This window comes from Neodiprion virginianus, chromosome 1, assembly GCF_021901495.1.
Source record: "Neodiprion virginianus isolate iyNeoVirg1 chromosome 1, iyNeoVirg1.1, whole genome shotgun sequence".
Taxonomy (NCBI): Eukaryota; Metazoa; Arthropoda; class Insecta; order Hymenoptera; family Diprionidae; genus Neodiprion; species Neodiprion virginianus.
The window spans coordinates 39401004-39427739 of NC_060877.1; the positions used below are offsets into that span (position 1 = coordinate 39401004).

Below are 26736 nucleotides of genomic sequence, written 5' to 3' on the forward strand. Positions count from 1 at the left end.
TTCGAAATTCAAATAACACAGACATATGCTTCGATTTAAGTATATTGCGATACTGAAATTTGTATCGGGCCTTGCAAATTCAAAGTGCAAGGTTTAACGTGATTTTGAACATTTTTTACGTTACTTCGAAGTGACAATACTCCGTACGAGATTTGATTGAATTTCAGTGCAAGACGTGATGAGGACCTTACGAGGTTTCTCATGGATTTCAAAAGGTCTCGCAAGACTGTGAAAAGTTCAGAGACTTCCTTTTAACATTTCCATACAGTATTCAATCACGCAAAATTTATATGTAACTACATATAAGAAAAATTCAATCGATTTCACGTTCCTATTCAACGTGTAAATTTATATTGAATACGGAAGGCATTTGAAAAGATTTCACGATACTCGATAGTACCACACCGGACTTTCAGAACATTTCACGCTTCCGTAAGAACCAATTGTTATTCCTATGGCAAAGTTGAAGGTAAATCTTGACGAGAACTTTCCGCATGAGGAATGATTCTACACGTGTCACAACGTCTGACGAAATAAGAATGAACAAAAAAAATCGATTAGTTTTTAGCCGATTAATCGAATATAATTGATTATTTTTCCTCACAATCGGTTTTTATTTTTTACCCCCACGAACGACGTAACAAAGTATCAATTTATGTGATCAAAATATCAATTATCATCATTGTCTTACTTAGTAATTACCTATTTGATACAACAAGTGAAAGTTGAATGAATATTTTCGCCCGAAATTGGAAAATACTTTGAACGAAACTATAAATAATCAAAAAACTTTTCCGCTATCAAGACTACATACTGAAATTTACGAAATTTTGGTTTTCCGATGCACCGTTTCAAAAAAACACGAAACAACCGATTAATCGATTAATTTTTACCGATTCAATCGAGTCGTGTTCGATTATTTTTTTCGACTCGTTTAATCGATGCATCGGTTATTTTTAGCTTAACGGCCATCGCCATTATTCCCGTACCCTCAAACGCTATCCTGCAGGATGCTGGGCGGCAATGTGCCGCCACTTCAAGATCCACGGTTCACGGTCATCGCCCAAATCCACGTTGTGGCCGACAAGCACGCTGCAAGCAGGCACACGCCTCGACCCAAGCTTAAGTTTACGTATGCGGGTGGTTTTACTACACACGACCACGACGCCGATAAAAAGGGGTTGGAGTGCGCGACGGGAGGCGTCGTTCGGACGGCGGGGGGTCTGGAAGAGGGGGGAGGGGTGGACTCGACTAGACGGAGCTCTAACAAGTGGGTGCAGTTCGTAACGATCGGCCCCGTGCCATGCACCAACAACCGAGCTAGCGAGGCTCGCCTTCCCTGCACCCTCTTTTTTCCCCGCAAGCTCGCCGATGGCGACGATTCTTCGAGGCGGAAGTTGGGGTGTCCGGATGTGCGGGAACCGCGAAGGAAAATCTTTTGGCTTCCATCTCGCGGTCGCGTTGCGGACACTATCCCCCAATTTCCCACAATCCCACACGTTCGACGCGGCAGTCCCTTTGCTGGATCCTCTCGATATAATGTAGGTGACTCGGAAGCCCGACTCGATGTCGCGGGATTATAATGAAAACAGGGAATGACACAGCGAGTGAGAATCGAAGCGGAAGAAGACGAGACAAAAATTGAACGGTCGTTACGTCGACCTGCGAAACTGCGGAACCGAGAATTTTCAAACGATCAAATGACTGGCAACTTGACACTTTGAAGCGAAGGTTCCTTCAAGTTACGTAGCGCTTTGCGATGGTCGGATTTCAATTCTGGAAAGGATAGAAGGCTCTTGTATTTCAGGTTTACGAAGAACGAAATTTTACTCAAGGAGAATTCACGCAGTCACGTGTACGTGTTTGAAGTGTGAAAAAAGATGAAACGACAGAATTGATTGATATTAGCCACAGACCAAACGAATACCAGTTCGTGGGAGGACGGGAGCCAATTCAGCGACCACTTTAATGTTCGTTATCCACGTTCTCGCTTGTTTACTCCAACTTCAACTCTTATATTTGCACTGCCCGTTACTTTGCTGATTCGATTGATCAGGTGTGAATTAAGTGTCGTTACACAAACTCAGAGTCGTTATGGTTTGTGTGTTTGAAATCCTGTATACGGCTACGAGGGGACTTTTGTCCAGTAAGAAAATCAATTCAACGATAGCAATAACAGTAAAAGTATTAATAATAATCGCAATATGCATAGAAAGATAGTTTGAAATTTAGTAAAATGTCCATGGAGCATTTACATGATTACCAAGTACAGTAGCGCTAGCAATTTTACGGTGAAATGTGACGAGAAAATTCGTGCAGAGTGAAGCAGGGTGCGAAGTTACTTACTCCATAGAAAGGAATGGTGGCTTATCTACGCACGGCTGTTAAGGCTTATTGATCATGAACATAGATGGACGCTCGTAACCATAGTATGGAACATTTACATCCAAGAACGTTGCAATTAACGATCGCGGGTTGCAGACGCTTACGGCGGTGCATTGACTAGTTAGTTGTTGGGGAAACAAGGAGGATGATTATTTTCAACGGCAGGCGCGGTTACACGAAGTTGGGGTAAAGAAAGTCAGCCATGAAGTGTGCTTCTCACTTTAGAGGCGAAGAAAAATTGTCGCCTACGAAACGGTTTCCAACGATCAGTCAAAGCTGTCGTCGTCACGAGAGACCGAAGCTTGACTGTAGCGGTTGTCAGTCGGTGGAGGCGGCGGTTCGTCACGCAAAACGTCAGATTTAGAATATGTTATGCCTGCGAATTCTGCAACTGCCCGGCACGCGGTGAGGGATTAAAGAACGTGTCGCAACGCCGCGTACTCTGCAGCTGGCTGCAAGTGAATACGTGTCACCGAATGCAGGCGAGTAGGAGAAGATTACTCGTGATAAAAACTTGACGACATTTACCCCGTGATTTGATGAAAATTATTCAACGATGCCTGGGAAAATAGTTTGAGAAATTTCACACAGACTCGATTGGGTGCGTTATCGAACACACTTGCGTTAGGCAGGTAGGAAATTAATCACAACGTTTCATAATCACTTAGCATTAATCTTGACAACGAATCGGTTTCGATTACTTTGCAAACGTGAATCACAGAAGCTAGTGTGTGATAAATTAAAAGCAAACAGTCGAACCACCCCGGGAATTTGAAATTCTCCCGCACTTCGTTACAGTATATGATACTATCGGTTAATGTTAAATCGAAACCGAAGTTTCTAACGGAAGAAAAGTTATTTCGAGATACTTTCGGTGAGATTCACATTTGAGCAGCGTGGCACGCTCTCGCGGTCACAGCAGTTGCGTTTGGTTTCGAGCCATCTCCGTCTCTCCCTTCGGCCCCGTTTCTCCGCGACACTCTCCGTTTCTCTTTTTTTCTCTCACGTGTCACTGATCGCGAGACGAAAAGAAGAAGCAGGAGAGATCAGGCGAGCGGGAAAGAGAGAAACGGAGAACGGTGAAGACGGGAGAGAGATAGAGAGAGAGGGAGAGAAAGAGGCGTGCTGTAGGTGCAACAGATCATCGTACTTAACACACTACATATTTCACACCGGTGTTCGCACGTACACGTTTATATAAATATGTATATATACGTATATATACGTATACACATGTACTCAACGCTAGCAATACAAGTGCTTGGATACGAAATTCAGATAAGTAGGCAGATAGACAGACAGCTAATAGATGGATGGACAGAGAGATAGAGAGAGAGAGAGATAGAGATAGATAGAAAGAGTGAGAGAGAGAAAGAGAGAGAGAGAGAAAGTCGAATCAGGGTAAAATCGGTGAGAGAGAAAAAACGTTCGGTGCGAGAGGCAAAATGCATAGTGAATGGGTGAATGTCTTGGTTGTCTTTAAACTTTCTTACCTGTTTTACTAGAGGGAGTAGTGTCTGTTCTATGCTACGGGTCTTAATCTCTAGGGTAGCCGGGTCTACGGGGTCGGGTGTCGCCATGATTCGTATACAACTCCGCACTCCGTAGACTCGGGGCGAGCTCGCGGTTCGTTAGCCCCTTGCCCCCCACCCCCCTCCTTGCCGGCCCTCTCCGCGTCGCCGTCTCCTCTCCTCTTCGACGGCAGCGCCTCTCCAGGGTTGCGGCGACGCCTCGCGTTCGCTCGACGGAACGACGCCGGGCGTCGCGGCCACCCTTCGAACCCGCGCCGTTCGAACCTCGCTCCTCAGAGGCATCTTGCCACTTACCGTCGAACTACGCGAATCTCCGACGTTAAGTAGGGTTCGACAGTTTGGAACTCGGTTCGATTTCAAAATTCAAGTTGTCGGACGCGTCAAGATCGTCGTCCGCGAGAAGTGAAATATTAATAAATATACGGTATTTTTCACGCTGTTACTACTTTCTAATCCACTTTGGGAGCTGCTCGACAATTTCTGACAGTTATAACCACGTAGATGCATTCTTTTTCTTGGAATCCCGTTACCGCTACGTTTTATGATCAGTCGATGGCAGAATATTATTACCAAATTAATTCTGTTTCGAATTCGTTGAAGATTTAGACACCGTTTGCCATTTTTTAGCGGTTGACGTATTATTTTTTAATTACACAGACGATTTGCGCTGAATCTACTGATTCGTAAGGGTAACAGGATTATTCTGGGAAGTTGAGTCTCCTTCAAATAGGTAAGAAAAAATCCGATATCGGGTATTTCAATATCTCAGAGCGTTTGAAGCCTAAAAAATGCGAGAAAAAAGCAGACCAAATATTATTTTTCGGAATTTCAATATTCCGAGCTTTTATGTTGATTAAAACAAAGGCGAGGTTTTATTCATATATTATATTCTATGATATTCTGTAACATATTTTTGTATTTGGTATCACTTCGTACAATCTGCGGAAGAAGAAGAGGAAAAAAAAGTTATGTACAAACTACCTCAACAAATCCTAATCGTGTTATTTTTATCCAGTTCGGAGTGTATGTTATTTCATTTATTTTTCTAACGTAACCCTATAATATGCTGTATAGGCATGTTAGAATTTCGAATAGTCAACGATAAAAATAATAATACAGTTTAATCTTGTAAATATTCGGAGCCTATGTGTGGCGGGGCCTATTAATACATCACTTTTATTCCTCAAGTTGAACTTACTTGAATTATCGTGTTAATTTTCACCTGTACCTATACATATAACGTGTCTTTGGTACAACCTCTGAGAAACGAGGCTGTGACTAAGGACAAATTCATGGCTATCCGTCGCTGAGCTGGCGAACAGAATTCCAGATCAATATTTTTACTTGAAAACGTGTGTGATTATTGTTAATCGCGTGAAAGTAATTAAGAGTATCCCGTATGTAGATACGAAAGTAGTGGGTGCAGGTGGTTACACAATCACGACTACAGCCAGTATCGTTAATGCGGCTAAATATATGTTTAATTTTTAAATAAAGCTGAATAATGACTAGTCCTACAATGCGCTGCTTCCCCAAAAATCGGGCAATGTAATGGTAGATCAGGCTGTGCAACAAGAGTGAACATTTACCACTTCGTATCTGATGATCATCCTATCTTCAATTATCACCATGGCTAACATAGAGGGAGGGATGTGAACAGATATAGGGAATTATACAGAAAAGCGCGAGTTATCGAAAACTCAAACTTGGAAATCGCGAATCATAAGCAGGATCACGTTCTTCGACAACGAGGTCACATGAAATCGAAGACGAATGATGCACTGCAGGTATCGCAAGCTTTGCCATTGGCTACAAATGTAAACCCAATCGAACCAGAATCGTCACTTGACATTCGCAGTCCGTTGATTATTAGGGGCGAGGGGAGCTCTCCGTTTCACGTGTTTTTCCGGAGGAGCTTGTTTCGGTATTGGAATACCGTTCACCGAAAATCCGCCCTTTCGTTTCCTGAGGGATTCCGTCGGTAGGTACTCGGCAGGACGCAGCAGCTGTCGGAAATTGTAAGGTCCATTCATGTCCTCGTTCGTGTAATCATTCGTCCTTGGTCCTTCTTGACTGCGTGATCTTTCGACGGTGGGTCTGAGGAGGTACCTTAGCTCTGGGGAGGCTTGGTAAGGGTATTTTTCGCGCGGCGCGGGAATGGCCGCCTTGTGGTAGGCGTTGTTTCCGTTCATGATGTTGTGCCCGATGACTGGCCTGTGTTTCAGGCCGTTTTCCATTCCGTTTCGAGGCCCATTCGGCACTCCATTTGCCTGAGGCATGTGGGCAGGGTTGTTCAACCTTGCCGCATAGTTTATCGCTTCTAGGTGACGCTGGTTAGCGAGCTGGGTGCTACTCTGGACTCCGTTGTTCCGTAGGCCATGTGGATCGTTGACACGCGGAATGATGATTGGCACATTATGGGTAGACTTCTGCTGGTTCCAATTGGTCGGAGAGGGGCGCATGTTGTGGTTATATACGCCGTTAGTCTTTGTACTGTGGGAAAGAACGGTTTTGATTAACAGAATTCCAAACCAGGGCTCAGTCGCATGTTAATCATCGATGGGACACAGCAAGTCATAGCATTTCGCTGATGGGGTCGCACCCTAAGAAGAAATTTCAAGTTTAACGACGCACTACACTGGGACCATTAGGGGTTATTCTGTGAGCGAGTTTACCTGAAAGTTTTCCATGATACCTCTGTGTAAGGTAAAAAAGGAAAAGAGCACAGTTTCAATTAACACCGAATAAATAGAGGTAAAGAGAAATGTTCAACGAAGGGATGCTACTGGAAGAAAGACCTGATCTGTTTTTCTCCTGCTTGAGACTCCGCTGGATTCCGCAAGGCCTTGTGCCAAATGTCCGAGAGATGCTGTTCGGGGGCGAGAGCGTAGTCGCCCTGCGCCATTAGTCTGTCTCTCCGCTCCGCATCGACCTCGAGAACCTGACTGATTCGCGTCCTGTGGCATTAAATTTCAATCGAGTTGTAAGAAACGACAAGGAGCCAAGCGATTCTGCGGAATACCAAATAACTGATAGATGGCGGTACTGCATCTACATAGGGGAGTCTAGCGAACCTACGATACTCGGGGCATCCCAAGGACGAGAAGTGAATGACATTCGCACGAGAGTCTGGTCTTTAAAATGCAATAAAAATCTAGTGTCCCTTGGGTCACTCCGCGTATTTTTCATCAGCGCCAGCAGCATTGCTATTGATATTGCTCTACCTCGAGGATGGATGAAGGTCATTTTCGAGCTGTATCAACGGTGAGTCCCAACCAGCTTCGTCGTCTTCGAATTCCGAACCACTTTCGATGCGAGCGTCAGAATTATTGCAAAATTAAATCAGTAATAGAATTTCTTATCGTCTCACTAATCGGAAGAAGACACTTTGAATTCACCGTTCCGTACTGTGGTCTCAATATTTACCTGCTCATTTCTTCCTTCAGATCTTTGTAGTATTTTGCAGTAGCTTCAGCATCGGGTGGGTTTCCGTTGCGGTATTCCAACATCTTGTGAACCATGTCGAAGCCCTCGGGGCGCACGTAGTCAGGTGGTGGTTCCTCAACATCGTTCAGGCGGATGCCTGGTTTGTTTCGACGAAGGTTCTTATGGACATCTTGATTTTTCATGTGAACCTAAAATCGACCGACTCAATTGTAGCGGAACAATGCACTTGTGGAACAGTATGAGCTGTCAGACTTCACGAAAAAAACATACGTTCTGCGAAAAGGCGATGAGATCGGTTTGTCTTAGTTTCGAATGCACCGGATCCCGTGGAGGATGAACGGATTTCTTCTTCTTAACAATTTCCTCCTTCCTGAACCATCGTTGAACGATAAAAGCAGCGTCTTCGTTTCTCAAACCCTCGCGAAGAAGTGCTTGAAGACCATCTTGTTTGTTATCGTAGTTGTTTAAAATTCTCTTGAATCTTTCCTCCAGTTCATAACCGAACCGTCTTCGGATAGTAAATCCTCGGAAATCTGTTGCGGAGATGCGTATACGTTAAACACATTCCTTTATCTGAGAGGATTGCAACGAAACATGCAATTGTTTGCGAGGAATAAATAAACTACTCACGACTCTGAATAATTACAGCAGCCGTGTCCTCGTTAAGATTCTCCTTTCCTTTGTTGAGCTCGTTCACTGCAGCAACATCGATTTGCTCCTGTGTGAAACCACGGAGGAGCTTAGCCTTGAACCAGTTCATACCAGTCTTCTGTTCATTTTCTGAAACCATGCGTATAATATGCGTTATGAAGTTATTCACCTTGATGTTATAGTTCACCAGTAGGAGTAAAACTGAGCTGTAAAAGCTTACCTCTTGCTTTTTCCAGAGCCAGTGCCTCCTCCTCTGCCCTCTGTTTGATAAGTTCTTCTTCCAAATGCTTCCTGGTAAGCCAGCCCCGAATGTGCCTCTGTAGAGTAACGATGGAGACAGCGAACTGCCACTTTTGTTTTCTGTATCTAATCTTCGCCAACCATCGGCGTACGCATGCTTGTACCATGATGATTTTCTTCAGCTGCTCCTCGTACATCTTTGAAAGGAACTCGACGTGATAGTACTTGAGGAATACCTTCGTCTTACCCAGAGCCCAGCCGTCCATTTTCAAACGGACCAAAAGCAGCCGACAATTGTCACGATTTGCAACCACTCTCTCATCGTATCCAAATGCCAAGAAGCAATACCTGATGAGTTCATGTCAAATTGTTACTTTGGCACTGAGTATTGTCAGAGATGAAATGGAATAGAGCCCTTTTGTGAAACAAGGGCCGTGCAAACCTTTTGAGAAAGTCGTTGAAAGGGATCCTGTGGGAGAAACCATTTTGACGAATTCTTATGGTCTCCAGAACACCGGTGTATCTGAGCTGCTTGATGACCTTCTCCTTATCAAAAAGTCGAGGACTCTTTGAGTCGTTTGGTTTTATGCAACGAACGAATTGCGGCGACCCGGATACCATCTTTTGGAGGAGATCCATGAGGGAGAAACGGAAGTAGGTCGCAACCGTCTGTTGCGCTCTGGATTGCGAGGCAAGTCCGCGACTACTGTACCGATCCTGAAATAGTTTTAAAGGTTGTGGAACCGCCGGAAGATCCTTTCGGCACAAAAAATATTCGTTAGTATCGTTCAGGTCAAGGGTTCGATCGGGAGAAAGCCTTGGAAGCGACACGGAGGCCGGAACGAGACAAAGAACATTCTTGTAGCCACAGTGAATTACGATGAAGCAATTGTTTCAATGACCAGCTGAAAAACACTGCTGAGCGACGCACACGCATAGTAAGCTGAACATAACTGTTGTTTTACCTTCGTGCTTTGGTGAGACTGTGAAATCTTGCGGGAACCTGTGTCGTACAGAGCTGAGTACAAGTTTCCGGTCCTTGTGATTGGACATTGAAACAGAAACCGCACCATATCGAACTGAGACTGTCGTATCAACTGGATGACCTCAGGTGGCAAAAAGTTTCTATTCTTCTCTAAGAATCCGTCCGCCTGATAAACAACACGGCCAGCAAAGTGGTGAATGGCGAAACAAATTGCGTCAGATTTTGGTCGCACGTAGAATTTTGACTTGACATTGTTATGGAACTTTTCTGAAAGGTAATGAAAAACAACGGTTGAGTATTTGTTATCAGTAGGCTTGTTCAATAGCCGTAATCATAAGATCTCTGTGAAGAACTCACCAACGAGAGACCTGTCAGTTGCCCTTGGGAATCTACTTTCCTCGTCGAGAAGAGCGAGCAGGCCAATCGGTCGGCTGAGAAGCATGTCAAGGACGGGACGGTTGTCTGAGAATTCAACAAGGTCAACGGGAATGCCCTCAGCCATGTATTCTTGTTGTTCCCAAGTGAATATATGCTGGTTAAAATAGTACTGGATCTGCTCGTTGGCAATGTTGATGCACAGTTGTTCGAAAGAGTTCCTGGGGAAATTTTCGAAACCAAAAATATCAAGAAGACCGATTGCCAAAGGTTCGTAGTTAGCACGGTCGAAGTTCAACAGACAGTTGATCTGGTTCACCATCCAGTCGAAGAGGCGACCGTAAAGCCCTTTGGCCATTGCATCCCGTGCCGCACTCGCCTCAGTCACGGTATTATTTCGCGTAATGGTCTCACCTCGAGTCACTACAGAGTTTGAGGTCAATGCTTCGAGAAGATCAATTGCTTCTACACCCAGCAATCTCGACACTAAAGCAATGTTTTTGTTTTAGAAGGAACATAAGTGTTAGTCTTTAACAGAGGTTTCTCAGAATTCTGTTTGTCTAGATAGGGCTAGATTACCTCTGTGAAGCGGAGCCATATCGATAACTCTGCTTTTATTATCGGTGTTATCTTCGCTGGCCACTTCAGCAAATTCGATATCACCGAGATGTAAGATCGCCGCTAAGACGCCGTAGACAGTGTCCACTTCTTCATCCCTAAAACCGAGTACCTTGAATCCAGCCTTCAACTGCTGAAACTTGTCTATGTGAGTCTGCGAGGTGTGGCTGTGGTCGGCAAGGTATTTGTGCCGTTGTCGCAAGCCTGAGTCCAAGTGGAATTCCTTCAAACGATTGTCAGCGTCAAGGCCATCGTACATGTAATAAAAGATATGGAAGTTTCGCTCTCCCCTGAAAAAAATTATCGAATCAACTACCCCGAGTCTGATAATTTTATAGTTGCGCTTTAAAGACGATATCTTTGTTACAGACATAAAGTTCGAATTACTTAATGAAACTTACTCAGCCTGAGCTACGACTCTGGATTGCTCCAGTAAGTAGACAGCAATCCTGGCACCAGTAACCTTGCCACCTTTTGTCATCGTGAGATCTAGGTACTTGCCGAACCTTGAGGAGTTTGCGTTGATTCCCGTGGTTGCGTTACCGAAGGCTTCCATGATCGGGTTGATCTGTAGGATTCTCTCCTCCAGGTTGCGATTCGGTGCTTTGCTCAGGTAAACCAGCTGCTTGAGTAGCAGATTGGCACTTTCAGTTTTACCTGCGCCGGACTCTCCGCTGATAACAATTGCCTGATTTCGACGCTGATGCAACAAAGCCTGATAGGCAGCATCCGCCACCGCGAATATATGCGGTGGATTATCCGATCTGGCCTGACCTTTATACCGGCGTTGTTCCTTCGAAAAGATGATCCCCGATTAGCGTGAGGCTATGAAGACTTCCCGACATTTGAGTTCTGAGAAATAGAATTTAATATGCTACGTTGCTCATACTTACAATTCCTGTGTACAGCCCAAGATTGGCGAAGGGGTTCACTGCCACCAGAATGTCGCCGATGTAGGTGTATATCTGGGCGTGCTCGTAGCGGTTTTGGAGTTGTTCAACAATGGCATCTTCGGAGAGAAGATCTAGAGCAGCGAGGTCATCGACGTACATTTTTTCCGGTTTGGTCTTGCGGTCAGTCTTCAGCTTTCCGTGCTTGGTCGTAACTTCGGGTTGCCTATGAACGCGGCCGTTGGATCGTTGTCGTGAAATTTCCTCACGGAGCTCTTCGCGAACTTGGTCAAGTACCGCGGCAACATTCACCAGGAGTGGGTGTTCAGCAAGTTCACTTGCGAAGGGACGGTGTTCCAGATCCTTAACTAGACATTCGGAAATGAAATCTGTCAACTCCGGGGAAAAAAGATCTGGATTCTTCAACGATGGCGGAGGATTTCGTGGTATTTGAAAGAGAGCCCGCATCGGATGAAGTTCTGACAGTGGTGGGTCACCGTCCGCCAACTCTATCGCAGTTATTCCAACTGACCAAATATCACAGCGCGAATCGTATGAGGAATCTAGCTGCTGCTCACATGCTATCACCTACAACCATGAGACAGATTATTATCATCATGTTCCTTACGAAGGTTATCAAGACAGAGTACAGGACGATGCTGTAGATTGTTCCACTATCAGACTCAATCGGTCAGTGACATCAACGAACATATCGGAACATACCCTAATTAATTTTTATCATATTACCTTTCCCTTCTTCGATGTTCAACTGATATTTCTGGAACAGGCCAAAATATAGAGCACTACATATTTCTCACCTCAGGAGCCATCCAGTAGGGAGTTCCAACGGAAGTGTTCCGCCTGGCCATAGTAGCTGCCAGATGCGAGGAGACCCCAAAGTCAACGAGTTTAACTCGCGCCTCTTCAGTGAGGAGGATGTTGTGACCCTTGACGTCACGGTGCATGCAGTGGTTACTGTGAAGATAGATGAGGGCCTCGACGGTTTCTCTGATGATGTAGGCAATCTGGTCGTCGGTGAGACGCTTACCGCGCTTCTTCAGTCCCTGGACTAAATCCGTGACTGATCCACCGGTGCATAGCTAACATAGAGGATGTTCAGTAATCGGGATTACATTCCGAAGCGGCAGAGTCCGGTTCGTAAAATCCAATGCAAGATGAAAGTTTCTGAGTTAGATTCTTATGGATACGAACCTCCATGACGAACCATAACTGGTCTTCCTCCTGAGCAGGGGCCTTTTTCAGGAATATTCCATGGAAGAGGGGTATGTTTGGGTGGAGGCTCAGGTCCCTGAGGACTAGGTATTCCTCCTCGATTTCCTCGATGTTGTCGGCAACATTTTCCAAGATCTTCACCGCGACAAGGGAGTCCGTCGTCTTGTCTCGCGCGGAGTAGACCTCACCATAAGTTCCTTCGCCAATCAACTCCTGGAGCGAGAACCGCTCGTCGGGGTCTGGTAGCGAATCAAAATTCAAATGTTGACTCAGACCGTGGTACGCCATGTTGGTCCCACCACCAGTCATTTCTGCAAACATCATCGAGTCACATTACGGCTCTGTTTCTATAACGGAATGACCGTCCCCTCAAGCGGGACCTCTAGCTTACCTACAGCAAGGAAATATGAGTAATAACCGGCGACGCCGCGACGGCCAGGTTCTCTTAAAGACGGTAAACATGTAAACGCGGTACAACCTCATCCGTAAAATCACGTGAGTCCAACCGGCCGGACCGTTCGATGAAGTGACTATACAGCCAGTCGTGGATTATTTGCGTTGTCGGTTGACCACTCATTGAAAACTTGATACTCTTTGGTTTCCGCAACACCAGGTCAAGCTACAAGTTGCTTATTTTTGCTAATCCACTTCGACGTACCGTGACGGAAAAACTACTTGTTGCGCGTCAAAGTTTTGCCCGCTGGAATATCCACGGTGTTCGCTAATAACTGAACGGGAATTATAGACTGTAAGAATCCCGAATTGAAAACATCGGCTACGGAAGCGATGAGTCAAGTATGCGCTATGATCGGTCTTGGGCGACAATCATTTGTCAGGTCTCGGCCTATCTCGACAAGGTGTAATATAACAATTAATCAGTCTCAGATAGTCTTTTGAGGCAATTATTGCTTGATTGCGAAAGCAGTAAAGTCGGGAAACTCACTCGCGACGAAGAACACTTATCACCGACAGATGCCGTCATCGTCGATATATTGCCAAACCGTCGTATGTCTTACATTTCCAACCCGAAGAAGCACTGTCCATGCTTGGAGAGAGAATAAACAATGCTACGGCAGTCGAACAAAACCATAAATCAAGGATAAATCATGAGGCAAGCAAGAGCTAGGACATATCTTATCTCATTATCGCGAAAACTGCGGGCGCTGCGCCGATGGTGCTACTAACCAATGACGTCTCCCATTTTGAACAGTCCCGCTGGTTATGGTTTATAGGACTCGTCTTCCGGCGAAAATTTTCGTTCAAACTCTCATCCTGAACACCGTGCACCAAGGAACGTCGTTCAGACAGTAAAGTGATACCGTTCGAGCGCTCGCTACCCGAATACCTGTCCGGTGATAATGGGATGAAGCTGGCAGGGGTGGCAGCCACTGGTGTCGCCCCAAAGTATCGAGATATCGTGCCCCCGAAAAACGCTTTCTCAGGCACGATATTCCACCACTCTACACGCCAATGGCCATGCCAAGCCCGGAAACCCTACAAGACATCGTGAAGCCGGTCGGGGCGACCAGGTCGACCGACGACGAGCGGGATATCAGATTGGAAATGACGTTTTATCGATCACTTTCTTGCTAAATGTTCTAATTTTGTTTGTTTCGCATGCGATGCCGGTTTTTTACTGCAGATATCGCTATGTATGACCGAAAAACTCTAGTTGATATCCGCAATTAGTTTATACCTAATAAGTTGGACTTGGAACGATTATGCAATACGGTGAAAAGTATTCTATGCTAACAATCAGTTGCAGTCATATCGCTTAGTCAATTGTTCTGTTAATTGCACCAAGTCTGAGTATGTTAGTCTTATGTACTTATATTCAACTATTGCTTGCATTTGCCGGTTGCACGGCAAAGGAGAATTGATACCATATCGTACGAACGTAGGATCGGAATGACTGGATATTCGGCAGAATAAACTTCATCGATAATTCATAAATCAACCAAGAATGGTCCAATGAAATAAAACAGACACGGTGTAGAACATCCTTCGACAACGCGTTCCGTGAAATCATTGCACAAATCGGGAAAACATATTTCCAGAGTACAGAGGATAAATTTGTTGCGTACGATACATTCATGCCGTTGTAACGTACCGAGAATAACAATGGAATTATTGTGGGAAAAGATTTCCGACGAAAACTATGTCTATTTATAGTCAATCTCTTAAGCTGACCGAAGTCCCCTCCAAGTTGCGTCAAGACTCATTCCGTAGCTTGGATGACTTTTGCTAAATCGATGAAAAGAAAGACCGCCGTAAATTTTAATCGACCATATCGCGTTAGAGATTTGAAACTTCGAATGGATGCACCCCTTTCACGTTTCTTTTATGCATGTACCTGCAGCTTAGTTCATGAGAAATCTTTGATTCATCGATGAGGTGATGATCGTATAAAATAAGCTTTAGGAAAATATAACGTCTAGCTGGCACCGCTACCGAAGCGCTTTCAGCGCAATTTCGCAATGACAGAGCTTGTACATATTCGCCTTTCGAAATTCATTTGAAAAGCCTCTGGTTATTCGTACAACCTAGAGTCCCTAGAAAACAGAGTCCTGTCAAAAAAGTTCTGAAACGTTCTTGAAACTATAAATAATAAAGCCAGGTATGATTTTAGACCATCCGAACTGTTCAGTAAGAAATATTTTGTTTTTCCAAACAAAACCTTGATGCGATAGGGTAAACGCTAATTTCAGGCCAGCAATAAAATTAAATATTTGGTTTTCGAAAACTTGACTTTCGACGAATTTTAATGCGGTGCGTCAAACTGCGACTCATTGAGCCCGACGCTGTGACCGAGCGGTGGAATATCGGTGATGGATGACGTGTTGCCGCGGGTATTAGAGCACGAAGCCCGTTGGGAAAATTGGCTTATGTCGAGGCAGAGTTCGAGTCGTTGCGATGATAAGTGTAACTATACAGACGTTAGTAGTCAGCGCTAGTTAAGGAAGAAAATGAATTCTTTCATCGGTGGGACGATCCTTGGCCGACTTGTTCCAGTTGCCTGCCGAATGTGGCTGTCTGACAGTTTGTCATTCTCGTTTTATGCCGCTTGCGATTAGCCCTAATATAATATCTCGGCACAAAAAATGGGGCAATTCGTATATAACGATCAGCCGTTTCGACGAAAACACTGGCCGTGGATGAAACGCTCGAAATAATTGTTAGGTGAACCCTGACGAACAATTTGCTCCATACCTGTAAACCCAATTTTCAACTATCCTTATAAAAGATTAAGCGTAAAAGATAATTTGTCTCGACCATTGATGCGTACGGTACGTTTTTGGTATTTTTCGAGTTCAAGGAACATTCACAAACGTAAATTCAACATGCTAATGAGTAATTTTCACCGCAATCCTTGTAATTCTAACTCCAAAAAAGTCTTGTCCATAAAATTACCGACGCCCATGTAAAAGGAAGAGGTTTTTCATCCGCGTACTCGATTATTATTCTCTTTGTTTACCAAAAGGTAAGCTCTTGTAACCGAAGCGCATTGGATCGGGCACGCAGGCAATTAAATCTGATTATTATAGCAGCATGCTATAAAGAACATGAACGATGGAGTGATGATGATTTAAGTACTCGTGGGTTACACAATGCTTACTCGTTACTTTTTCGGTTGTAAAATTATCAGCCGTGGTTTGTTGGGAGTGGAATGCTATAACGGCATAGTTCACACCGTGGACTGAATATGTTGTATTTGTATTCTCTCTCGATCGAACCTACGTACGTCTGTCACTTTCACTATGCGCGTCGTGCGGGGCGGAACTGATGGAAAATTAAATATTCCGTGCAGGTTACTAGCTAGATACAATTTCTGTGTACAGTTTTCATGGGAGTGCCAACCTTGGAATTTCCGGTCTATTTCCGGAATCAGTTTCCTGCCATCATCGGTGGGCCGAAAGAGCAGCCAAATGAAACTAACGATACAAGAAAAAAAAGGCTGGATTATTGTGTTACATGAAAGAAAAAAAAAAAAAAAAAAGAAATTAAAAAACAGCAAAAAGCCAAACGAACGCAAATTACTTTCGTCACTTGTGATCATTCCGCGAGGCATATTGTCGTGGATCGCGAAACTGGCGGCACCGCAATAAAAACAACAAGCGGCACTATTAACCAAACGATCGCGAGGTTCCGGTGCGTTAAATCTTCTCACCGTGACGTCGTAACGGTACGATGCGTAGCTAAGTGCGTTTGAGTTAGATCAAAGCTTCTTTGCGCGAATAATGTGTGCGGAGGCTTCGAGACTTAGGAAAAATCTACATAGAGACAATCGGGCTCGAGGCCGATTTTTTCAGAGCTTGAAAAATGGCCGATTTAAATTTTACTTCACGGCTCTTGACGCGCCGATCTATTCGTAACGGGCAAATTAATTACGCATGGGGTCATGGGCTTATTGTTAGTCAATTCATTCGGTGTGGAGTGCGAAATCCGCGAATCGGCCGCTTCGCCAATTCGTTGTACGTGGTTATAGCCGGTTAATCGTAAAGTTACACACCTGATGGTCGATTGTTCTTTTATTTACGGCAATCGCTGTTTTTAACGGCGCCTGTAAAACTAATTTGTATCGTTGCTCTATATGGCAACTTTTTCATGCACCAATCGGGGGCATTTTTTGTTATCCGAATTCGGCCTACACCGCACCTTCTCTTATCCATCCATACGCGTCTGCAGAGAAACCTCTGCAGAGTAGAATAACGGTATTGATGACAAATTGCACATGTTTAATTAATGATCGCATACGGTGATCCTGAAATTTTTAAGACCAAAAGGCAGTTGATATAGATACGATCAGGGTAATTAGTGAGTCCACTTTGAGCGGAGAAAATTGTTTGCTTAAACATGCTCGTGTGGTTGAACGTCCGATTCGTGTCAAAACTGGCATAATAAGGACATTAAAAGGTGACCTGGAGTCAAGCGAAAACACCCGTCACTTTCGGTCGGAACTGCAATTAATTTTAGTTCTTTTCTCCGTGTCGTTTTAAATCACGGAAAAAGGCTACCGTCAAATTACCGTTTGGATCGTGCAGCATCTCGGACACCCGGAGTGACTCCGTCTCGCCTCCAGGACCTCAGAGCCAAGGAAACTGGGATGCGGGATTTCGGCGGTCCGTCGAACGTTAGGATCTATTCAACGGTCGTTACCTCAGATTTGTAAACTGGGCCAGAGGTCAGCTGTCCGCTTAACTGTTTTTCTCTTCTCTGGTTCTCGGTTACACGGTTCCATGGATTCTCCTCCTGCACTCCAGCTCTCACCTTCCAGCCTGATACCAATGCCTATTTTGGACGAATGCGAATTGAAACGACGGTCTGACTCTTTTCCACTGAAATACTCGATCATGATTCTCCTTAATCAGTCGCTCCACGTATCGGCGATGATCGCGCAGGGCTTCCAATTATAGCTAGATCCTTTGGGGATCCTAATTATCCAGATGCAGCTCGTTAACTATGAAATTAATTTCACGCAGGGTAGAATAAGGTCAAGGGTTATCCAACGGGCGAGATTGGTCCGAAAGTTTGAAATTCGTGGAACAATATTCAAACTACGTTGATTCCGTGATGTACGGAATAACTGGTATTCCAGTTCACGTAGCGTCAAAAACTGAAAGCTCTTGAAACAAATTTCTGAAAATGATAAATCTCTCGAGGACAAACGCAACGTGATTTCGATTCGTTGCTCGTTATGCACGTGTTCAAAACATAATTGCGGGTTTCAAGCTTTCGATGATCGAGTTTCGAGGCATCTGGCCAATATTTTCACCGTATTTTTTTGTTCCGGGCAGTTGTACAGTCAATCGAAACGTGACCGACGTGCAAAATTCTGCAGCTCCTCTCTTTTATATCGGCGACACATCGCGGCGGCGTCGGCACCCGGGCTTTCACTGCGATCCTCGTTGTGCATTCTCGTTTCTCCATACTTCGCGGAAACAACGGCGATGATACGTATAAGGTACGGAAGAAAAACGGAGAAGCGAATCGAGGGCGAAAGGTGCGAGAGTCTCGAGTTACGGAGACTCGGAGAGGCTCGTGTTTCTGGACAGTTTGCACTCGTTCGTTTCCATCAATCGAGTCGACCGTCGCGTTTCGACTTCTTTATGCACTTGGAAAGTCGGGAACCGGATATACCGGAACTCATACCCTGCAGAGTCATCGCCCTACGGTCTACATTATACAAGCCCAAAGCCGAAAGAGACCGTTTAAGAGAATGCGAGTTTCATCGATTGGAGGAAAAAAGATACAATAAGTATTTTTAAAAGTAGTTCAGTTTCCACAACGATTTGGTTGAGATTCGACGTTTTGTTTTTTTATTTTTTTTCAATAATGGATACGATAAGATTCCATATCCTCATTTCAGTCTGTCACGATATTTAATTTCGAAAGGTTTCCGTACATTTGCACCGATCTTAGATTGCATCGGATACTTATTGAGATTAATTGGGCACGAAAACGATCGAGAAAATAAACGGCTAAGAATGTCGAATTCGCAAAACGACCGAATTCGCTCGTTTTAATTAGTCCTGACCTTTCAGCGTCCGTCGCGATTGCGCTGAAAGAAATATAAAAGATGAAAGGTGTGAGATAACCGGACGAATTGCTTTCATACTTTCTGTCCCACCTTGCGGACGAAGGTGCGATCAGCGTATCGTCAGAAATCCCATACAGTTATCAGAAGACTGCTCCGCTTGCTCACGGACTCGTTTATTGGGAATCGGGTCGAAAAAGCGCATATCCAAGAAACAAATGGAGCGGATTAAATGAAGGAAGGCCCCGCCGCAGACCCATAAATCAGGTATTCACCGATCCGGAAACGCCGTGCGGGGATAAATAAATCGCGGATGATCCATCGATTCGCTCAACCTTATCAGCCGTCGTATAACATGGTTACTTGCAGCGGGCTGGAGTGCAGGTTTTCCGTTTGATTGGGTCGTTAGCACTCGGATGGGTGGGTAGGTACCGCTGCTTCGAGTATCTCGCGATGTTGGGTCAGTTTGCGTCACCGGCATCTCGAGCCGCGGCGCACCTAGGGAAAGAAAGAAGCCGCTGCGTTGCTGGTATTACGTATTACGCGTTTAATAACTGTTATTACGGAGGGGCCCGGTCAGTCTCCGATATATCAATATTAAGGAACGGGCCGAACCAACCGGCAGACACTTCGACATTTTTCACGTCGGTTACGACGATTCGGTTACATTACGTACACAGCTGTCTACGATTAATCGCTGTGCTATCGCTAGTCGAAAATTCTTCAACATTCACTGTGATGAAACGCTTTCTAGACGGTAATTGCGAGCAGAAATCGTGCACGTAGTTGGCATCGCAGTGAGAATGACAAAGAATAAACGATTCTCGATTAAGTCGATTATTTTTACCCGGTTAATCGAGTATAGTCGACTGTTTTTCAAACTCGAGTATTTACGTTTTTTACTCCCATAAACGACGCGATACAACATATGAATTTATGTGATTAGAGTATCAATTATTATTATCACTGTCCTGCTTACTAACTACCTATTTGAGATAATAAGAGAAAGATAAATGAATTGTTTCACTTAAAGTTGGATAAATATTTTGAACGAAACTATAAATTATCAAAAAAACTTTTCCACTATTAAGATTATGTATTGAAGTTTACGAAATTCTGGTTTCAAACGTACCATTTCCAAGACTACGAAATAATCGATTGATCGATTAATTTTTAATAGATTCAATCGAATCGTATTCGATAATTTTTTTGGACTCAATTAATCGATTATCTTTAGGTTAGTGGACATCGCTACGATCGCAGAAATTATCTAAGCATTATCACTGTATGTGCGTATTGCGAAATCAATCTTGAACACTAGATATGTGTCGTATCCAAAAAGAGGCTGCGTTTCAATCGCATCACCAACGTTTATAGGTATTCATTTTCTGCCATTACAAGCTCACAAGTCTATAAAAAGTCTCACGATTTTCTCAACTTTTTCCTCAATTTCCAACGAGTTATTCAACAACCAACTACTAGGATGTAACGTCGTTGCAGCAATAAGCAAAGGCGAGCAACAAATCAATATACAATGTATATCGCGGTGTCCCGAAACGGACCTGATTGTTTTACGTTGCCTCGTCGAGCGTGATAAATCGCGAAATACGTCGTCAATCAGTTCGCGATAGTTTTTCCCCGGCTCCGATTCAAGCTTTACGAGCTGGTCAGGCGTTGAATCGAGAAAGCTGGAGTCGACGGACTCTCCGTTCCTCCCTCGCGGCTGTTTAGGAGAGCGGGAAACACGATTATGGGGAAGATAAAGTTGCGTTTTTGTCCGAGGACGTCGTAACGAGACGTCGGCGTAACGATTTAATTACACTCGCGAGGATTTGCACATCGCGAGACAAGATCTTTCCCATTATTATATGAACCGAGATCGAGGATACGGTATAATCATCTCCAGCCGACTGCTGATAACGCGCTTTCGTCGTCACCCAGCCGATGAATTAGAAAAGTTTGCGATAAATACTGAAGCAAAAATTGTCTTAAAACCTGGAGGAGGTAGGAGAATATTTAGAGATTGCTACCAATTATTGTTATACTTTACATTTATTTTTATGCGTACACCTTACGGACTTACGTATATATTAGTTTATGTTTTTTGTATCGTGGTTCAATTGATCGTTCACCAATCAACAGCAAACAGCGCCTAACAATTCCGCAGTTGGCCGTTCTCGTCTTTTATACGAAAGATTAATCGTCTCGTAGAAATTTGGATAACAGTTTTTGATACCGAAATAAAAGTATCGCATAACCTTGATGTCCCTATTTCGTTTTCAGTAAAATAATCTTATATATATATATATGTGTATGTATATAAGTTCGTAAGGCGTACGCACAAAAATAGATAAACAATATTACAATAATTGGTAGCGATCTCTAAATATTTTCCTACCTCCTTCAGTCTTCACGACAGTTTTTTTGTTTATCATTTGTCACAAATTTTTCGAGCGGCACCTTGAAACAAAAAACAAAAAAGTTATAGGCGGATATTTTCGTTGCGATTATGCGCCGCGCCACGTCACTTCCGACTGAGACCGTTTCGGATTTTCATCACGTAAGGCCTAATAGGTGGTTTCGTGAGAGTCTAATAAGTCACGATGGAGCCTGGTTATTGTATGCTAATTTCCCTTGCGCAGTTCATACTTGCATAGTCGTTGATCCTCCCACGGCTCCGACTCGAGTCAATAGACGATTTTTCCCGTATCGCCTTGAGGATATTCTTCGCGGTTGCATTGTTGTTTTTCTCGCAGAACGAAAGTCGTAACGATTCTTCTCGGACTCGGTGTCTGGTAATTAATCGTGAGAAACCTCATTACGCAATATCTATTCGTAAACGTCTCCGACTCGCTCGATCGAGTTACTTCCTAGATAAAACTCTGACTCGAAGCTCCAGATCCAGGATTACCAAGTACATTATCTATCCACAGGAAACTAGCGTGGCTACGCTGCGGTTATCGGCTAACCGGAAGTGTCGCTTTGCGACAGATGATTATAAGAGTTTCTCCTTGTAATCGTGCCTCTATACGATACGCTGAATTCGCCTACCACAATCAATTTCAGGAACCAGAAGACGCCGAGGAAGGAACAACCGATTCCAGGTTAGTCTTGCCAACAACGATCCCACTAATTTCTGCCTTATATGTATAAACAGAAGTGTCGATTATACGTGTTACAATTTTTCAGCACCTTGTCACGTTATCAACGAGTCATAGTACGAGTCGTTTTCGCCATTTCCTGTGGAAAAAATATCATCGCGAAACTTGCGCCGAGGAAGAAAGCCGGACGAGATAGTAGAGCGAGAGTTTCCCTGCAAAACACGGCGACAACGAGGACGGCTGAACTTGCTCAAGCCGCGGCACTCATTTTGTCACGGACGGTTTTACGCTTCTGAGTTATTGTTTCATGCCTACCGACTTTGCGGCTCCTTTGTACACCGGTGTGCATGGTTATTAGGGATTCATTCTCTCTTATTCCGAAGGTACGCCGGCTCTGCCTTTCGAAGTAATTCGACGTACTTTGCCAACGAAGACTTAGGGAACGACTGTTGTAAAGGACTGCATTGAAAATTACTAGTTTCCGACTACATCGGAAAGTTTATTTACGGAAATAGCAAACCTTGGAGTCTTTGTCTTGTGCCAAAGTTGCAGAATCGTTTTCGCACGAAAAGAGAAACGGCCAAATTGGACCAGAGCTGTAATAATTGTTCAGTCGTGCCATATTCTTGCGATTGAATCAGCCAATTTCTATTCAATTTACCATATTGACAAAAAGCGGAATGCGGCAGACAGCTGATATTTACGCTACTTGCTTATTGTCAGACACTGCAAGGCAAGCGGCGAGGCCTTATTATGTAAAGATGTTCTATCGAGAGGTTGAAAAATTCACTTGAACGAACCAAGGTGAATTTCTTCTTCAGCCCTGGAGACGCGTTATACTTTCTTTCGAAGTAGGTAGACTTCGAACGCGCAAGAGGACGAAAATAACAATTACATCGGCATATAACTAACTGCGGTTGTAAATTACCCACCATAAAACCCCATCTCTGGATGCACGGATTGATTTTTCTTCCTTCCCGTTCTATCCGAATAACCGAAAATTATCGACAATTAGTACAAACAACTTGTTCACGTTTCACAAATTCAACCATCGATCGGATCCACGCCGTCCGACGTTTCTCCGGCTGCCGGAGTGACTGATCGTTTGTTCGTGAAATTGGTGAAAACCGTCCGTTGCAATCGGGATTTGTTAACCGATTGCCAGAGTCGAATCGATTCGCTTCGCAATTCTCGGCCTGCAGTGGAGGAGCACTTCGGTTCGGTGGTCACCGAGTCAAATCGCCGACCGGATAACAACGAGTTAAATTTGTACAACCGCGTATAATTAACGCCCATTCGATCGGTGCAATTACACACCGCGTTGCTGCGAAGAAAGTCAACATCGACTATATCTCGAAAGGTATTCAGAGCCGAACGCTCGAACGTCACAGATTATTGGCTTTGATAGGCTTCGTTCATATTGTACTTTTTCACTTGTATAACTTGCACAGCCAGCGGAAAATCCTCTCGCTCTATAGCTGGCCGGACTTTAAAATTCTCCTTGTCTTGGCGTTTCGCATTCTCGCTACGTCTTCATTAAAAAATTTCAGGACCCGCGTACATGCAGTGGGAAGAAAAAAGAAGCAAACTCCTTATAAGTGTAAGTATCCGCGTATAAAGTGCCACGGCGCACATCAAAGTCCTAAGAAAAATTCATGATCCGTATCGCGAATACAATTCGTGCCATTTTGCTTTCTTCGTACGAATCTCAAACGCAGCTGTATACCCAGCGAGTGAAATTACTCGACTTGGGAGCAGGACTGGGACGTTGTTGCGATCACGCCGGTTTCAAAATTTCATTCCGGCATTTCGTCTCTCTATTTCTATCGCTTTTATTCTCGTATGGCTTGGCATTTCGTCACACAGATCGGAGGTCACTGTCGAATTGACCGAGACATCTCATGGTTACATTTCACAATGAGATTCGTTGACACGTTCCTTGTCACACGATCGAGTCATTTTCGAAAAGTGATCGACGCATTTAACTTCGGGAAGATTAAACTGATTGCGGCTGAAGTCTCCAACGGTCATTGTTTCGTAGCTATATAAACCAAGGGCAATTTGACGTCCGATTTCCGGATCCAATCGACGATAAGTCAATAAAACGCGTCACGAAACGTCGATACGTTGACTCTTATCGAGTGCCTTACACAAGCACGAATCCAAGCACACGTTATTGATGAAACTTGTATCGTTCGGGCGAAAATTTTCACCGGGTAAGCGAGCCGGTGTTCAACCCACGTGTCAAACGCGTGGAGCCATCAGAGCCCAAAAAAAATAAAGAACTGTCTCGGAGTATCGCTCATCGATAAACGAGATAACTGGCAATTAATCATTGATAATAAAAACCCTTTATTATTTGCTCCATTGTTGTCATTTTTTTCTCCTCTACTCTCTCCTCGATCTCGACGCGAGGATAAACGTGATGTAACTGGTTCTGACAAAGCGGGTACGTACCTCCAAGGCTGACCGGTCGAAGGTTGCAGGAAAACTATGTCGATCCAGAGAACGGTCAGGCTGCATGATTTCGATATTTTATTGCGTATTAACGAGTCGCCGAAAGCGATTAGGGTACCTTTATTGTAATCTTTCTCATATCTATTGGCAGTTGAACCTCGGAGAAAAAACGATTATCGATCTAAGTGGAAGCTTTCTTGCCGAATAAGCGACTCGCTGATTTGTGCAGGAATCGTTCGCGCACACGCGATAATTGAAGTGAAAAGTAAGGTTGCTCGGAGGCCAATTGTTGACCTCCAGCTGCTCCGAAAGAGACTGCGAACACCGTTTTCGTCAACATTCGAGTAAGCACATACACGCCTATCGGACATTCCACCTCCGATCAAGCGGCTTTCACCCTTTCAATTCCTTTCCACGATCGCGCAATCGTTTTATCCCCAACATTGTTCCCAGCGATCGGCCACATTTCCCTGCAAACCGATCCTGAATCGGGAAGATAAATTCATGATTCCGAGTTACCGTAGCGATTTCCGAGGTGTTGAGCAACAAAGTCACGTCTAGTTAGCACGGAATATATTCCCATATAATACGTATGCGAATACCATTAACAATCACCTTTCTTCCCATGCACGTATCCACTTACGGCGTACAGCCGGACGCGATTTTTGCTCTCACATTCGAGTGCGTCCGAATCGAATCCGCAGTTATCTAATAAATCGCAAGCTCTCTCGTCTCTCTCACTCTCGATATACTTTTCAATTGACGGGCGTTGCGTATTACGTCACACGTGCGTACAACAAATACCTGTACACACACTCGGGTATATTATTTCGCGCTGTTTACGTGTCGTATAATACATTCGGTCGGCGTATAAGATCGTACCGCCACAGGTGCGCCTATTTACTCTACGGATGTATAATATTACATACATATTACAGGCGTGCAGATAGGCATGCAGATACGTCGCGTCTATCAATTACGTATTACGAATGCCACGCAGAATCGCGTTTAGGATACAACGATGTGTCACTCCGCCAGACAGCCCTCCTAATCTGACTACAAACCAGGAGAGTTGACCAAAATGGCATTCCTTATTCAGTTTTATATTGACCGCTTCCTAATTGAGCCGGTTTTATATTCGGCTGATCGGTCATTCGCACGCATACATCCTCCGCATGTACATAATGATATATCCCTCGCGCAAAGACGATCTCGTTGGGTTAGGTTAAGCTCGGTCATTAGAGATGATTACCGATTCACATCAGGTTTTGAATTAATTATCGGCTATGGCCCAGTCAATGAATAAGTTATCGGCACAGTTGCCGGATAATAAACATAACCACCTGCAGTATGCATATTATAGGTATATTTACAAAATTACTGTAAACGTCAACATACGATAGATTATTGCTGTGAAACCTCTAACCTAATGGAGCAGCAGCACCTAAACAACGCCGTTATTCAGGCTGCGATTCAGAACCCGGGACGTAATTAATAACAGTCACAATTAAGGTGACGGTAAATTTTCCTTCACACTATTTTTCTCAACCTGTACGCAACGATTTAATCGAGATTTTGTTTACCGTCAACATTTTAACCGTACGAAAAAATATTTTCAATTCAAACAGTGAAATTTCTTGTAACGCCTCCGGAGAAAGAAACAACGTAAACATCGTAGTGGCAGCAATTTTTCCGTCACCATCGAAATAATTATTATCAGTGAGGATGTTCGCATACTCGAAGCGTCGAACAATCTGACCGGTAAAAAAAGTTTTCAAATAAAATGTCAAGAATCCCTGTACAAGTCGACGGATCATCGACGTTTTGTCGATCCTCCTCGCTGTCCCGAATCGCGATATTATTAGTCGTTATCGCATAACGGTGACGACGCCTCGAAAGTCCCAAATATTTTCGTAGATCGTGCATCGAATTAGCGGTACCTTACGCGATCGGCGGCAGTTTTTTCAGGCTTAAAAGAGAGGCGATATTCTTGAAATTTCGTCTCGCACCGCGAAATACTCACGTGTCTCGGCGTCGTTTGTCCGGCTAGTATAGTAGCAGCCAATTATCTCGCGCTACCGTTAGCAGTGCCTGCAGTGGTTCTCAGCCTCCGGTTAACTCTCGCATGTTTCGGAGGCGTTATACGCTCGATCGGCGCCCGAACTTCACCCTCGTAGATTTAACGCTTCGACTCGGTGACGAACGACCGGCAATCGAAGGCCCGGAACCGAACTCGCCGATCACGAACCGCGAAGATACTGAAACGCCTCCTCGACTACCGCACTCT

At 44.3% G+C, this 26736-nt stretch overlaps 2 protein-coding genes across 11 annotated transcripts in view; both read right to left on the minus strand.

Annotated features, from left to right (window-relative positions):
- LOC124310531 (alpha-catulin) overlaps positions 1-4003 on the minus strand; it is a 47781-nt gene extending 43778 nt beyond the window's left edge. For all 3 annotated transcript variants that reach the window (XM_046774585.1, XM_046774584.1, XM_046774583.1), the window contains exon 1: positions 3879-4003. In XM_046774585.1, the coding sequence (XP_046630541.1) occupies positions 3879-3965 (87 nt within the window). In that variant the 5' untranslated portion in view covers positions 3966-4003. The remainder of the gene's footprint in view (positions 1-3878) is intronic.
- Positions 4004-4815: 812 nt separating this feature from the next.
- On the minus strand, positions 4816-26736 carry LOC124297482 (myosin-IIIb-like). Of its 8 annotated transcripts, XM_046748625.1 has the most exons (17): positions 17383-17416; positions 12336-12667; positions 11942-12223; positions 11127-11711; positions 10635-11026; positions 10195-10523; positions 9598-10101; positions 9221-9507; positions 8698-9011; positions 8236-8603; positions 7995-8144; positions 7635-7897; positions 7344-7552; positions 7142-7222; positions 6716-6874; positions 6593-6614; positions 6248-6410 (listed from the first exon to the last, which is right to left on the minus strand). In XM_046748625.1, exons 1-17 carry the CDS (start codon positions 17399-17401, stop codon positions 6399-6401), a joined length of 4308 nt encoding a protein of 1435 aa, XP_046604581.1. In that variant the 5' UTR covers positions 17402-17416; the 3' UTR covers positions 6248-6398. The 8 variants fall into 8 exon arrangements, with proteins under 8 accessions (XP_046604557.1, XP_046604548.1, XP_046604567.1 ...); XM_046748634.1 differs by lacking the exons at positions 6248-6410; positions 6593-6614 and having other exon boundaries at positions 6733-6874; positions 7142-7238; XM_046748601.1 differs by lacking the exons at positions 6593-6614; positions 6716-6874; positions 7142-7222; positions 17383-17416 and adding an exon at positions 26473-26736 and having other exon boundaries at positions 4816-6410.